The 16,477-nt window shown below is 41.4% G+C and overlaps 1 protein-coding gene and 1 pseudogene across 2 annotated transcripts in view; one reads left to right on the forward strand and one right to left on the reverse strand.

Moving 5' to 3' along the window:
• The window catches only part of LOC146492342 (ribonuclease inhibitor-like), a 58,307-nt gene that overhangs the window by 2,401 nt on the left and 39,429 nt on the right, over positions 1–16,477 (reverse strand). For both annotated transcript variants that reach the window (XM_085150978.1, XM_085150979.1), the window contains exons 9-11: positions 12,249–12,422; positions 9,965–10,141; positions 1,304–1,498 (exon numbers count right to left, since the gene is read on the reverse strand). In XM_085150978.1, the coding sequence (XP_085007104.1) occupies positions 1,304–1,498; positions 9,965–10,141; positions 12,249–12,422 (546 nt within the window). The remainder of the gene's footprint in view (positions 1–1,303; positions 1,499–9,964; positions 10,142–12,248; positions 12,423–16,477) is intronic.
• Positions 3,482–7,195, forward strand: LOC146492343 (zinc finger BED domain-containing protein 4-like; annotated as a pseudogene).

A 16,477-nucleotide genomic window follows, 5' to 3' on the forward strand; every position in this document is an offset into this window, starting at 1 on the left:
CATATGGAAACAAAGGTTAAGTGTCCTATGGCACTCAGTGATGATGGTGCTGTGGCCCCACCACCTCCACCTCTTTGTAAAGGAACTAACTGTAATCTGAAGCTTCAAATGGAACTAAGACTTCCTCCACTAGGTGGCAGTGTCTGATGAGAAAGTGTTAGTGGAGCTGGCCTGGAGTCAGAAACAGGAAGATGCAGGATTTGGGCTGAAATGGGGAAAAGTGGTTAGCACTAGTGCCTTAAAGCAAGAAGGTTGTAGGTTGAAGCTTGTTGGTCAGCTGGGCCTTTCTGTGGAGGTTGGATGTTCTCCCACAGTCCAATGAAATGCTGCTTAGGTTCATTGGTGCTTCTAAATTGGCTGTAGGTGTGGATGTGAGAGAGTGCTTCTCTGTCTCTCTCTGTTGGCCCTGTGATGGACTGCTCACCTGTGCAGGTGGACCACGCCTCTTGCCCTATGACAGCTAGGGCACAGGCTGCAGCCCTGTGAGCCTAAGCTGAATAAACAGTTAGCAAAAATGATCCATAGATGGCCTGAAATTCCCCAGTTAGCAGTTTGGTAGATAGCTATGACATGCTAATCCCATCCAGCAGCTGTATTCTACCTGTAAGCTGATCCCTGCTGAGCCAAAGCACTTTTTCATATACAAATTACAACCTTTAATAGAAACCTATTGGTCAGCATCTTATTAGCCTGCTGTTAGCTTCATTCCACAGAAAACTGAGAGAAACTAACAGAGTTGATAAAGAATAAAGAGAAATGTGCTGATTTAAAGCCTTTGAAGTGCTTCAGATGATCTCTGTCCACTTCTGTCCACTCATTCATTCATGTAAGCTTTCTAATGCAGCTTTGATCTTCACAGTCTGCTTTATGAAACTCATTCTAACCCTGAATGTCAGAGTGTTCCTCCTTCTCTTTCCCATCATTCATGCTGGCAGTGGAGGAGATTTGGATGTTGGACTGTGTTTTGGATGATGTGTGTATGTTTGTGTTGGACTGCTGTCTGTAAAGCAAACGCACATTTTGCTTTGGATTTCAGTGTCAGACAGACTTTAAGGTGGAATGAAGAGTTTGAGAGTTTCACAGTGAATTTTCCAGTGGAGGATTTTTCTTCTTCTTTGAAGGTTTGAAATGTGAACATTGTTCTGCTGCAGTCAATGGACTAAACCAGAGAAGAAGAAAACAGACTTTACCATGAAGATCCTCAGTGTGGATCAGTATAATATCAGCCTGATGTCTGCAGTTTAGTGTCAGCACAACTTTCACATCATATTCATCTCAGCAAGACTAAAACATGCTGACTGACCTCAGAGTTTCAAGTTTACATCCTGGACTCTCCAGGAAACCACACAGATGCTTCACTCCTGCATCCTGCAGGTTGTTCTTAGTCGACAACAAGTAGTCATTACTCAGGTCCAGCTCTCTCAGATGGGAGGGGTTGGACTTCAGTGCTGCTACCAGATAATCACAGCTGATCTTTGACAAACCACAGTCCTTCAATCTGTATAAAGAATGAAATATGTAAGTTTATTAGACAAAGTGCTTGAAATCATTCAGTGTTTCATCATCTGTTCAGAGCTGAAGAAGGTTCAGAAAGTAGAAGTTTAGAAAATGGAAACTCCAAACAGCTGAAGCCAACAGGAAGCAGCTTCAAACAAACACAACAAGAGAAAAAACTCTGAATGTTTCACATTAAAGTCGTACATTTCTCATAAAAACAGGAAAAAGACTTGAAAAAGTCGTGTTTTTCCTTCCAGGAACCACATGGCTTCACTTTTAAAGGTGAAGTGTGAAAGAAATGGACATATTTGAAGTCCAACACCTTTTTCCAGTCACATTATTAAAGCAGACAAACTACAAGCTCATTTTCATTCCAACAAGTCATCTTCTGACCTGGACTAACAACACTGGTCTCTATGTGCAGCTGGCTGTGAGACCAGTGCTCAGGGAGCGTCTACAAAGTGCAACACTGAAAGAACATCACACACTCATTTGCTTCCAGCACTTTCACACAAACATCTACTGTCATTATTGTCACCAAACTCTGTGGATCCTTTATTGCAAATTCAAATGGGATCAAATGGTCAGACAAAAGAGGGTTATGAGGAAATATGATGAAATGTTGTGTATTAGCAGCAAGTTATTGAATCATTTTCCTCAGAAACCAAACAAAATGATTGACAAACATGTTTTTACAAACTCAGTGTTGGACTTGGATCAGCAGGATAAGCTGATGTTTAAAGGCATTTGAGTCTCGCTGTATGAGAGTCCAGTTATTACTCAATATTTATGGATGATGTTCTTTCAGTGTTGCACTTTGTAGACGCTCCCTGAGCCTCACAGCCAGCTGCACATGGACCAGCTGACATTAACCAGCATTAGAGGCGGCTGTAAAAAAATAATGTTCCCATTTAAATGGTTTTAATTTGAATAAAACGATGTTGATTCATTCAATCCTGAATCGATGTTTAATATAAATGTGTTTTGCCAGAATCTCAGGTTAAAGCTCACAAACTATTTCAACAAGCAGCAAACAGCTAAAACAGTAAATGAGAGCAGCTAAACACACAAAGATGGAAACACAGAGCGTGGATCGTTCACTCGACGGCACGTACACGGACACGCCGTCGGGGCTGAAAGTGGACAGCTCACAGATCCTGAAGCTGCAGGTTTCATCTGTCTCCAACCAAAACTGAGTGAACCAGCAGCAAAAGAAGATCCAAACTCTGCTTCACGTTTGATAAATATGCTCATGAATTCTCTCTGACTTTGGCTGTTCCTGCCTGCACAGCTCTCTCTCTCTCAGTGTACTCCAAGAACAGCTTCAAACATCTGTTTCTGCATCATTCACTGTTTATTAGCCACCAGTCTGCTGTTGTGTTCAGTGCTGTCGGCCTCGGACAGTAAAGCCTCATTTCTGCTGTTCCATGGAAACTTTTTCAAATGATGACAGATTACAAACTCTCAGCTGTGTCTGTAATCAAACCTCTGTAACTTTGCTTCACTTCAGCAGCATCAGCTCATCTTCACATGTTGATTCATGGTTTGCTTCAGTTTTTGATCGACTGCAGAATATTTTGAAGGTTATCTGCTATAAAAAGCCAGAAGAGGAAAATCTGCTTCATGTGTTTCTGTTTGATCATCAGTGACTTTGACACAAAGGCCTCTGCTGTGATGATCACACCTCTGATCAAGTCTCACAGTGTCACAACTGATAAATGATCAGAGTTAGAATATTTCTGACTGTCTGCTGTGTGCCGTGACCTTTGACCTGCTAAAGACAGTCTGTGGATTATTCATTGTTGTGTCTGATACTTAGAACTGTGAGGAAGAAGCTACACAGTTAATCAGGGTCCCCTCTCTCTGAATTAGGAAAGGTGGGCAGGCCGCGTGTGGGCCGCGGGCCATACGTTGAGTATCACTGTTTGAAATGTGAACATTGTTCTGCTGCAGTCAATGGACTAAACCAGAGAAGAAGAGTCCCTCATTGAGCAAAAGCGAGTGCTGGGCGTGTCCGAGCACGAACTCCCTGACTCTCTCACCGCTCACCAATGGGCTCTTATGGAGACGACTGTTGCCATCCTCGCCCCCTTTGAGGAACTAACTAAAAAAGTGAGCAGCTACGATGCACTAGCCTCTGATGTCATCCCAGCTGTGACTGTGCTAGTGAGACTTCTAAACAGAGAAACAGACGAGGACCACGGCGTCAAGACAATGAAAGCAACCTTACTGGCAGCTGTCAAGAAGCGCTTCAGTGACGTCGAGACCAACCCACTGTACTTCATCTCCACCATACTCAACCCAAGGTAAAGTCTGTGTGCTATAGGTATTCAATGAGTATAGCTACAGTACTAAATGTAAGATTATTTTACATCTGAAATATTATATATTTGTAATTAAAATACACAAATACAAATGTATTGTATACAAAATGCAATATATATAATATGAAATACATTTCCCTTATTATTACCAGAAAGTCAAATGGCTGGCATTTGTCACAGTGGTTTAGGGGAAACTAAAATCAGTCCTATTTTTCCACATATTAATACGTTTATGAATTCTTTGCAGGTATAAAGATCGCTTCTTCTCCAACAACACTGCTCCAGAGGCCAAGCTGCACCTGAAGCAGGAGCTGCAGATGATGTCCAGAGCTGAGGCAGAGGGGAGTCGGGCAGAAGCTGCAGAACCTCCTGCTAAACCGTTCCTCAAGGCCCAGGCCAGCACTAGCAGCAGTCTGGACACTGTATTTGAAGAAATCGCTAAGGAGCAGCCCCAGGCAGCACAGCCGCTGGCAGCAGGTGCTGCCATTGAGCTCGACACATACCTCGGAGAGGCCCCAAGCCCTCGTGAAGACAGTCCTCTGAAGTACTGGGGTGTCAACAAAATCAGGTTCCCCACTTTAGCTAAAATAGCCCGTAAATACCTCTCAGCCCCAGGTAGCAGTGTGGAAAGTGAAAGGCTTTTTAGCTCAATGTCACACATTATAGATGAAAACAGAAACAGTCTGACTGCTGATAATGCAGAAAAGCTACTTTTCTTAAAAAAAACAACCCTGCCACTCACTTTTTCTCTCCATTAAGTGAGTCATCTTAGACTTGATGTTAATACCTACCTCAGTTGCACTGACTGCCACAGTTCTATGTTGGTGGATGTTGTTAGTTTATTCAAATATTGTGCACTAAATAGCAAAGATGTTTATTAATGCCCCTTGTGTTGTCCAAAGCGGCAGAGTTTACAACAAACTGAAAACAATACTTGAGTTGCACTGACACTGTTTAAATATTTTTTTCATAATTATTTATTCTGTAATATGTTGCATACAACATGCTTTTAATTTTAAATAAATGTTCTTTATTCCAAACCAGTCCCTTGTTTTTTTTTTTTTTTTGTTAAATTATAGGACTAAAGCTGTTACCTGTAAATTTAAATCATGTTTTTATTAAGTACTCGGTATCGGTATCGGCGAGTACTGAAATGCAAGTACTCGTACTCGTACTCGTTTCCAAAAAAGTGGTATCGGTGCATCCCTAGCAGTTACGTATTTAAAATAAAATATGAGTAACTGTATTCCGTTACAGTTACCGTTTAAAAAGGTGGTATTTAGAATACAGTTACTTTGTTGAAATAACTGGAATACACGGCGGTACTTTCCTGTTTCATATTGTGGCGGGTCAGGACTGTTTGGGTTTTGTTTGACAGCTACGTTCTGTTGTTCCAGGCGGCAGCGTTGCGGTTGCCATGGTTACAGGGTGACGCTCTCGCTCTGCGTGTTTCCTGGGTGAGAGAGGCCTTTTTGTTGTTATTGTTGTGCTAAGCTAATAGGCAGAATGCTACAGGTATAGCTCTAAAGAATGTAGCATCATGGGCAGTGTAGTCCGTGCTGCAGGGAGAATGGACTGCCATACACGTTATGTGTCTGTGAGCGCCAGGTGTGAGAAAAAGGAGAGTCGAAAAGTACGAGTTGTCATCGAGCAGAAGGCAAGGCAAGGCAAGGCAAGTTTATTTGTATAGCACAATTCAACAACAAGGTGATTCAAAGTGCTTTACAGAGACATTAGAAACAAAAACAAATAAAAAGCATGATTTAAAATTGATTAAAACAAGCAAACAAACTAACTAATTAACAAACAAACAAACAAAAAAAAAACAAACAGTATATAAAATCAAAACAGATAAAATCAGAACAGTAGATAAAATCAGTAGTTAAAATGTAAGTTTTGAAATTTAAGCTTAAGTGCGGACTTGGTGTTTTATTCAAATGCAGCTGAGAACAGGTGAGTCTTCAACCTGGATTTAAATAAAATGAGTGTTTCAGCTGATCGGAGGCTTTCTGGGAGTTTGTTCCAGATATAAGGAGCATAAAAGCTGAATGCAGCTTCTCCGTGTCTGGTTCTGACTCTGGGAACTGATAAAAGACCGGATCCAGATGACCTGAGGGATCTGGAAGGTTCATACTGGGTCAGGAGGTCACTGATGTATTTTGGTCCTAAACCATTCAGAGCTTTATAGACCAGCATCAGAACTTTAAAGTCTATCCTCTGACGGAAAGGCAGCCAGTGTAAAGACCTCAGAGCTGGACTGATGTGGTCCACTTTTTTGGTCTTAGTGAGGACTCGAGCAGCAGAGTTCTGAATGAGCTGTAGTTGTCTGACTGATTTTTTAGGTAGACCTGTAAAGATGCTGTTACAGTAATCAAGCCTACTAAAGATGAATGCATGGACTAGTTTTTCCAGGTCCTGTTGAGACATCAGATCTTTTATCCTTGATATATTCTTGAGGTGATAGTAAGCTGATTTTGTTATTGTCTTGATGTGTTTTTCTAAGTTTAGGTCTGCATCCATCACTACACCCAAATTCCTCGCCTGGTTGGTGGTTTTTAGGTGTATAGACTGAAGTTCTCTGGTGACCTGTAATCGTTTTTCTTTGGCGCCAAAGACTATTACCTCAGTTTTGTTTTTGTTTAGCTGGAGAAAATTGTGGCACAACCAGTCATTAATTTCCTCAGTGCATTTACCAAGAGCCTGTACAGGGCCTCGGTCTCCTGGTGACATTGTGATATATATTTGTGTGTCATCTGCATAGCTATGGTAGTTTATTTTGTTGTTCTTTATAATCTGTGCCAGTGGGAGCATGTAAATGTTAAACAGAAGGGGTCCCAAGATGGAACCTTGGGGAACTCCACATGTGATACTTGTCTGCTCAGATGTGAAGTTACCTATTGATACAAAGTATTTCCTGTTTTCTAAGTATGTTTTGAACCAGTTTAGTACAGTTCCTGAAAGACCTGTCAAGTTCTCCAGTCGTTTGAGTAATATGTTGTGGTCAACTGTATCAAATGCTGCACTGAGATCCAGTAAAACTAAGACTGACATTTTTCCACTGTCTGTATTCAGACATATGTCATTGAACACTTTGGTCAGAGCGGCTTCAGTGCTGTGGTTCTGTCTAAAACCTGACTGGAAGGCATCATAGCAGTTATTCTGTTTTAAGAAGTAATTGAGCTGTTGAGAAACTGCTTTTTCAATGATCTTACTTAAAAATGGAAGATTTGAGATCGGCCTGTAGTTGTTCATTTGTGTCTTGTCAAGATTGTCCTTTTTTAGTATAGGTTTTATTACAGCAGTTTTTAGTGATTCTGGAAACACACCTGATAATAAAGAAAAATTGACAATCTGTAACAGGTCTGACTCTAAAGTCTTTAGGGTTGCAAAATTCCCGGAATTTTCAAAGATGGAAACTTTCCATGGGAATAAACGGGAATTAACGGGAATTTATGGGAATAAACTGGGAATTTTCAAAATTGAAGGTTGGCTCTTCTTAGGGAACTTAAATATAGCTGAGCAAAATATATTTTAGCATAATATTGACAAAAACAAACAAATACAATTCAAATATAAAGTGCAAAAGAATTCCTGAAGACCCAACACATGCAGCAGCCAGGAGTTCCACTCAACGGGAAAATGAATCTGTTTCAGCTGTATCAGAGTCAGATACCCACTCATCAGCTCCTGGTCCCTCTGGCATCAGAGGATTCTTTGATTTTATGGATGACACTAGCCAGAAAAACGCAGATGAGTGTTTCGCTCGTGCATCCAATGTGTACTGGAAGAGATTTTTGAATGTTCTCTGACCAGCATACATTCCCCCAACCAGACATGCATTGTCTAGTCATCTACTGGATGAAGAGTTCAGTCGAGTTCAAGCAAAGGTGAAACAGACCATTGACCAAGCTGACTGTATTTCAGTCATCTCTGATGGATGGTCCAATATCAGGGGACAAGGAATTATTAACCACATAATCACCACTCCTCAGCCTGTGTTCTACAAGAGTGTAGACACAAAGGAAAACAGACACACAGGCCAATACATTGCAGATGAGCTAAAAGTGATCATCAATGACCTTGGACCAGATAAGGTTTTTGCACTGGTCACTGACAACGCAGCCAACATGAAGGTTGCCTGGGCACATGTGGAGGAGACCTACCCTGATATAACTACTATTGGCTGTGCTGCCCATACACTAAATCTTCTCCTAAAAGACATAATGGCACTAAAAACAATGGACACTCTGAATAAGAGAGCGAAGCAAGTTCTGAAATATGTTAAAGGCAAACAAGTAACTTCCGCTACATTTCTGTCAAAGCAAAAGGAAAAGAACAAGAGTACTACACTGAAGCTTCCCAGCATAACGTGATGGGGTGATGTTGTTATCATGTTTGACAGCCTTCTGGAGGGAAAGGAGTCTCTGCAAGAAATGGCCATATCCCAGTCTGTAGGAATCGACAGTGACATCAAGAAGGTCTGCTTTGGCAGGACATCTAAACAGCAAGAGGAGGAGTTCAGTTGACCTAAGATGTCCTCCAGGTCTTTGCTGTTAATCGGGGGAAACTGTTTCATGGTGTTTAAACAGTTTTTCGGTGGACACAGTACATATTCTGGATCTGCTGTTGATGTACCAATTACTTGTCTAATCTTTTGGATTTTTTCTGTGAAGAATTTGGCAAAGTCATTGCAGGCCATGGTCGAATGAAGTTCAGCTGCCACTGACACAGGAGGGTTTGTTAGCCTGTCAACTGTAGAAAATAAGACCCGAGCATTATGACTGTTTTTGGTGATGATGTCAGAGAAGTAGGACCTCCTTGCACTCCTCAGTTGTAAATTATAATTGTGAAGTTTCTCTTTATAGATGTCATAATGAACCTGGAGGTCTGTTTTTCTCCATCTGCGCTCAGCTTTCCTACACTCTCTTTTTTCCATTTTTCACTAGTGTGGAGTTTCTCCATGGAGACTTTTTCCTTCCAGAGATAACCTTCACCTTAATGGGAGCAATTGTATCCATTACATTTAACATTTTAGCATTGAAGCTATTGACGAGCTCATTGACTGAACCTCTGGACAGGTCAGGTGTTAATGGGAAGACCTGGTTAAATATCTCACTACTGTATTCAGTTATACACCGTTTTGTGATCACTGCTGTTGATATATTTGTGTGGGCTGAGATTTTACTTTCAAAGAAAACACAGTAATGATCAGACAGGCCCACATCAGACACAGTAACCTTTGAAATGCTCAGGCCCTTGGAGATCAGTAGGTCAAGAGTGTGTCCTCTATTATGTGTGGGCTCTGTTACATGCTGAGTCAGCCCAAAGTTGCCCAGAGTGTTACTCAGGTCTTTAGTCCCTTTGTCCTGAGGGTTGTCCACATGGATGTTAAAATCCCCAACAATAATTACACAGTCAAAATCAACACAGATCACAGACAGCAGTTCACTGAGATCATTAAAAAAGTCTGTGCAGTATTTGGGAGGCCTGTAAACATTAAGAAACAAAACTTTGGATGGGGCCTTCAGCTCTAAAGCCACATATTCAAAAGACTGAAACGGGAGCTGGAAGCATGTAAATATAATAATAACCACTGCAGCCAAGAAGAGAGCCTGACGAGCCCAGTTGTAAGTAAGCGATTAAGACTCGACTGTACACCGTGTTCGTGTTTTCCTCCAAAAACAATAAGTTCTGTTGGAGCAGCCTTTCAACGCCTCTCTCTGTCTCTCGCTAGCAAAGTTGACCCAGACAACAAAGTAAAGCTAGTTTTCGGCTACGAGCCCGACAGGGAACCGACCGTATTAGCCAGAGGTCTCTTTACTACGGTTCTGAGCCGCGGACCTTCAGTAACAGTAATAAATCACAGCAATAGTACATTCACGTAGTTGTAAAATACATGGTAATATGTTAAGTAATCCAAAGTATTCAGAATACGTTACTCTCATTGAGTAACGTAACGGACATACGTTACAGAATATATTTTAGGGCATGTATTCTGTATTCTGTAATGGAATACATTTTAAAAGTAACTTTTCCAACACTGAGTGTGGATCAGTATAATATCAGCCTGATGTCTGCAGTTTAGTGTCAGCACAACTTTCACATCATATTCATCTCAGCACAACTAAAACATGCTGACTGACCTCAGAGTTTCAAGTTTACATCCTGGACTCTCCAGGAAACCACACAGATGCTTCACTCCTGGATCCTGCAGTTTTTTGTTGGAGCTCAGGTCCAGCTCTCTCAGATGGGAGGGGTTGGACTTCAGTGCTGCTGCCAGATAATCACAGCTGATCTCTGACAAACCACAGCAATTCAATCTGTATAAAGAATGAAAGATGTAAGTTTATTAGACAAAGTGCTTGAAATCATTCAGTGTTTCATCATCTGTTCAGAGCTGAAGAAGGTTCAGAAAGTAGAAGTTTAGAAAATGGAAACTCCAAACAGCTGAAGCCAACAGGAAGCAGCTTCAAACAAACACAACAAGAGAAAAAACTCTGAATGTTTCACATTAAAGTCGTACATTTCTCATAAAAACAGGAAAAAGACTTGAAAAAGTCGTGTTTTTCCTTCCAGGAACCACATGGCTTCACTTTTAAAGGTGAAGTGAGAAAGAAATGGACATATTTGAAGTCCAACACCTTTTTCCAGTCACATTATTAAAGCAGACAAACTACAAGCTCATTTTCATTCCAACAAGTCATCTTCTGACCTGGACTAACAACACTGGTCTCTATGTGCAGCTGGCTGTGAGACCAGTGTTCAGGGAGCGTCTACAAAGTGCAAAACTGAAAGAACATCACAAACTCATTTGTTTCCAGCACTTTCACACAAACATCTACTGTCATTATTGTCACCAAACTCTGTGGATCCTTTATTGCAAATTCAAATGGGATCAAATGGTCAGACAAAAGAGGGTTATGAGGAAATATGATGAAATGTTGTGTATTAGCAGCAAGTTATTGAATCTTTTTCCTCAGAAACCAAAAAAAATGATTGACAAACATGTTTTTACAAACTCAGTGTTGCACTTGGATCAGCAGGATAAGCTGATGTTTAAAGGCATTTGAGTCTCGCTGTATGAGAGTCCAGTTATTACTCAATATTTATGGATGATGTTCTTTCAGTGTTGCACTTTGTAGACGCTCCCTGAGCCTCACAGCCAGCTGCACATGGACCAGCTGACATTACCCAGCATTAGAGGCGGCTGTAAAAAAATAATGTTCCCATTTAAATGGTTTTAATTTGAATAAAACGATGTTGATTCATTCAATCCTGAATCGATGTTTAATATAAATGTGTTTTGCCAGAATCTCAGGTTAAAGCTCACAAACTATTTCAACAAGCAGCAAACAACTAAAACAGTAAATGAGAGCAGCTAAACACACAAATATGGAAACACAGAGCGTGGATCGTTCACTCGACGGCACGTACACGGACACGCCGTCGGGGCTGAAAGTGGACAGCTCACAGATCCTGAAGCTGCAGGTTTCATCTGTCTCCAACCAAAACTGAGTGAAGCAGCAGCAAAAGAAGATCCAAACTCTGCTTCACGTTTGATAAATATGCTCATGAATTCTCTCTGACTTTGGCTGTTCCTGCCTGCACAGCTTTCTCTCTCTCAGTGTACTCCAAGAACAGCTTCAAACATCTGTTTCTGCATCATTCACTGTTTATTAGCCACCAGTCTGCTGTTGTGTTCAGTGCTGTCGGCCTCTGACAGTAAAGCCTCATTTCTGCTGTTCCATGGAAACTTTTTTAAATGATGACAGATTACAAACTCTCAGCTGTGTCTGTAATCAAACCTCTGTAACTTTGCTTCACTTCAGCAGCATCAGCTCATGTTCACATGTTGATTCATGGTTTGCTTCAGTTTTTGATCGACTGCAGAATATTTTGAAGGTTATCTGCTATAAAAAGCCAGAAGAGGAAAATCTGCTTCATGTGTTTCTGTTTGATCCTCAGTGACTTTGACACAAAGGCCTCTGCTGTGATGATCATACCTCTGATCAAGTCTCACAGTGTCACAACTGATAAATGATCAGAGTTAGAATATTTCTGACTGTCTGCTGTGTGCCGTGACCTTTGACCTGCTAAAGACAGTCAGCTGTGGATTATTCATTGTTGTGTCTGATACTTAGAACTGTGAGGAAGAAGCTACACAGTTAATCAGGGTCCCCTCTCTCTGAATCAGGAAAGGTGGGCAGGCCGCGTGTGGGCCGCGGGCCATACGTTGAGTATCACTGTTTGAAATGTGAACATTGTTCTGCTGCAGTCAATGGACTAAACCAGAGAAGAAGAAAACAGACTTTACCATGAAGATCCTCAGTGTGGATCAGTATAATATCAGCCTGATGTCTGCAGTTTAGTGTCAGCACAACTTTCACATCATATTCATCTCAGCACAACTAAAACATGCTGACTGACCTCAGAGTTTCAAGTTTACATCCTGGACTCTCCAGGAAACCACACAGCTGCTTCACATCTGGATCCCTCAGGTTGTTACGTTGTAGGTCCAGCTGTCTCAGATGGGAGGGGTTGGACTTCAGTGCTGCTGCCAGATAATCACAGCTGATCTCTGACAAACCACAGCTCTCCAATCTGTATAAAGAATGAAAGATGTAAGTTTATTAGACAGTGTGCTTGAAATCATTCAGTGTTTCATCATCTGTTCAGAGCTGAAGAAGGTTCAGAATGTAGAAGTTTAGAAAATGGAAACTCCAAACAGCTGAAGCCAACAGGAAGCAGCTTCAAACAAACACAACAAGAGAAAAAACTGAATATTTCACATTAAAGTCGTACATTTCTCATAAAAACAGGAAAAAGACTTGAAAAAGTCCAGAAAAATCCAGAAATTCTCCCAAATTCCTTAAGTATGCATTAAGGTGACCTTGAGGCTCTTAAAGGTGCCTATAAATAAAATGTATTATTATTATTATTGTAAGTCTATCCAAAAGTTTGTGGAGGCTGTTCGATGGGTTGGAAATAAATAAAATCATGTCGTCGGCATAAAGAGAGACTTCATGTTCGATACCCCCTCGATGTTTTCCCTCAACACCAACACATTGTCTCAGAGCAACAGCTAGCGGTTCAATGGCAAAAAGGAGACAGAGGGCATCCCTGTCCTGGGGGGCAGATTATTGTTAGTCCGGACGGCTGTTAGAGGGGAGCAATACAATACTTTTATCCAAGACACAAAATTAAAGCCACATTTTTTAAGCGTATAAAAAAAATCCCATCTCACCCGATCCAACGCCTTTTCTGCGTCAAGCCAAATTACAGCTTCCAATGTATCACCTTTAACATGGGTATAAATTATATTTAATAGAGCTCTAATGTTAAAAAAGAGTGCCTAATAAAGCCCGTCTGGTCTGGTGAAATAATGGAGGACAAATACTTGTGTAAGCGACGGGCCAACACTTGAGCCAGGATCTTGGTGTCTGTGTTGAACAAAGATATTAAACGACATGAACGACAATCTAAATGGTCTTTTTCCTGTTTTACAATTAAACACATCACTGCTTGATGCATTGTTGGAGGCAACGACTGTGAGAGGAAGGATTCTTCAAAAGTGGATTTTAACAGTGAATTCAGTCGGTCAGAAAACTTTATGAAAAAATCAGATGGATACCCGTCGGGGCAGCAAATTTTCCAGACTGCATGCTCCGTACGGCCGTTTCAATTTCAACATTAGAGACAGGTTCCTCCAGACTAGCGATCACATCTTCTCCCAAGGAGGGAATATCAAAAAACTTATTTAAATCATTGTGGATCTCGAGGATAGTTTGGTTGTCTGTAGACCTTATTCCCTGGTTATTGTAGAGCTCAAGGATAGTTGGTTAGCTGTTCTTAGTCGTAGCAGGTGAGCTGATAACTCGCCTGCTTTTTCTCCATGTTCATAAGCGTAGCTGCAACTTTGACTCAGCCTGTTTTGTAGATATGAGATTGTATTCAGTTTGTCATTGTAACCGCTGTGTATATAATACAGGCTCAGGAGAGTGGCTGGACACAGCATGTAGTTTAGTCATTTCATCAGCTAACTGAGAGAGGCGCTCGGTCGCTATTTTATTCTGTTTGGCACAAAATGAAATTATTTGGCCTCTCAGATGCTTTTAGAGATTCACAAATGACTGATGATGACATCTCTGGGGTCTGATTGATAGAAAAAAAATCTCTTCGAGACCTTTTGTAACTGACAAACTCTTCATCTGCTAACAACACTGAGTTGAATCTCCATGGCTGATAGTTGGAGCAGGCATCAGGAATACACATTGAAAAAACAAGAGGAGAAATCACCAGAGTCTTATAATCACATTCTGTAACTAAAGGGAGACGTTTTTCTATACAAATATATGTTTTATGGACATTAGAAAAAAAGAGTATTGACGTGAAGCAGGATTATGAAATCTCCGTACATCAGCTAGCCCATAATTATCAAGAAAGCTCTGAATGACACATGGTGACATTGGACTAAGTGTACTTTTGTGTGAACTGTGGTCCATAGCAGATAATGAGCAGTTTAGGTCTCCCTCAAAGATGATATTGTGTGATGACATATTGGGGAGCCGCACAAAGACATTAGTGAAAAATCTGTGATCGTCCAAATTAGAGGCGTAGATATTTGCTAAGATCAAAGGAAAACCATAAACTATATTTTCTGCACTATAAGTTGCACTTAAAATCCTGTAATTTTCTCATAAATCGACAGTGCGCCTTATGGATGAATTCTGGTTGTGCTTACTGACCTCGAACCGATTTTATGTGCTACATGGCGCTCAGAAACCTTTCAAAAAATGTTTTGGTACGACTTTGCTAAGCTACGAGGCCGCACCGCTTGATGGATTGTTGGAGCATTACAGCTACGAGGAGCCTCGCGGAGTGATACGTACTCTGCTTCAAAGTAATATTACTGTATTGAGTGTGTATGAGGACCATAAATGGCACCTGTAAGAGACACGGTTACAAAGAGGATTTCAAACTCCAGGCTGTCAGTCACGCAGTAGAACCTGGGAACAGAGCAGCTGCTTGTTATTATGCTCAGCGTCTGTTAGTTTACATTTTGACTGCACGATTGTGAGCTTTTTGTTATGCACAAAAACAACATTGTTTCCTTTTATTTATGGACCATTATTATTTAATAAATGCTGATCATTTATTTCTGAGTAATTGTTTCATGTACATCTACGCTGTATGTTAATAAATGTGCCTGTGTGAGATTTGGGACACAGCTTTGACTAAGAACTCTCTTTTTGTTCGTACTTTCTGGCTTTAAAAATATCGAGATATATATCGTATATCGCCATCCAGCTAAAGAATATCGAGATGTGAACTTTGGGTCATATCGCCCAGTCGTAATATTGCAATAGGTTGTCCGTTAAACTCAAGCGGGGCTTGGGCCCTGGCACGGCGTAGCCACACAATCCTGGTAGTAGTGACGCTCGGCTCTGACGGCGTGCGGGTTACCAGCTGGCTTTCTCAGGATAGGGCTCCTGTGTGAGCGGTCGACAATAACGTCTTTATCCATACCCAGCACTTCACGTAGTAGCACGGATACGGCCGTGGAGGAGCTCGAGTCCAGGCCCTCTGGGATCCTTATGATGTGGATGTTAGCTCTCCACTTCCTGCCTTCATCACATTTATCCTTCAGGTCAGACAGCTCCTCCTTCATACTCTCTACTGTAGACTGCAGGGTGGTCACCTCATCGCTCCACATTGACAGCCCATCCTCAGCTTCTTTCACTGTAACCTTTACTCCATCAACTTCGCCGCACGTCGCCGCCATGCTGTTAGCGATCTCATTTCTCAGTCCTTGCACGTCAGCCCTTATATTGTCAAAATCTTCTTTCAATGCATTTCTGAGTTCTTCTTTTAACTGCGTACTAATGTCCTCTTTAATGGATTGAAGAAGCTCCAGTTTTAGAGCAGTAGGATCCACATCACGCGCGTCTGTTGAGTCTGCTCTTCAGCAGGCGTAGAGCTGGACGCTGCCCTTTGGCCATCATCGATACTCTCGCCCGAGATCGCACCGGGGCTAAAATATTCACCTGCTCAGCTGTTTTTGATCAGTTTGAGCCTGTGTGGTTTGATCAGGTGGAGGAATGATGTGATGCTATAAAGACATCATCTTGTCCAAATGATGTTGTTCCAACACGTGTTTAAAAAGTTTTTAAAGGTTGTTGGTTCCGACATCTTAGCGATTTTTAACAGCAGTCTTAGTTCAGGTGTTGTACAGCCTGTTTTAAACATGCTGTTGTACAGCCTGTACTAAAAACCTGATCTGGATCCTCTGTCCGCTCAAACTTCAGGCCTATTTCAAAGCTTCCCTTCCTGTCGAAGATTTTCTAAAAGATTATATTTGTTCAGCTGCAATCTGTTGTAAAGGTTTCAGTCTGGTTTTAAAGCTCTTCACAGCACTGAAACTGCACTTTGAAAAGTTCTTAATGATCTTTTATCAGCCACTGATCAGGAGACTCAGCTGTGCTTTTGGATCTGACCGCTGCCTTTGACACTGTTGACCACAGCATCTTGATGTCACCATTGGAGCATGGCGGCATTAAGGGCGCTCTATTAGACTGGTTCAGCTCTTTTATTAAATCGCATTATTACATTTGGGGCTTATATTTGACGGCAATGTGACCTTTGAAAAACAGCTGAGC

The sequence above is a fragment of the Neolamprologus multifasciatus genome, chromosome 23 (genome assembly GCF_963576455.1).
Source record: "Neolamprologus multifasciatus chromosome 23, fNeoMul1.2, whole genome shotgun sequence".
NCBI lineage: Eukaryota > Metazoa > Chordata > Actinopteri > Cichliformes > Cichlidae > Neolamprologus > Neolamprologus multifasciatus.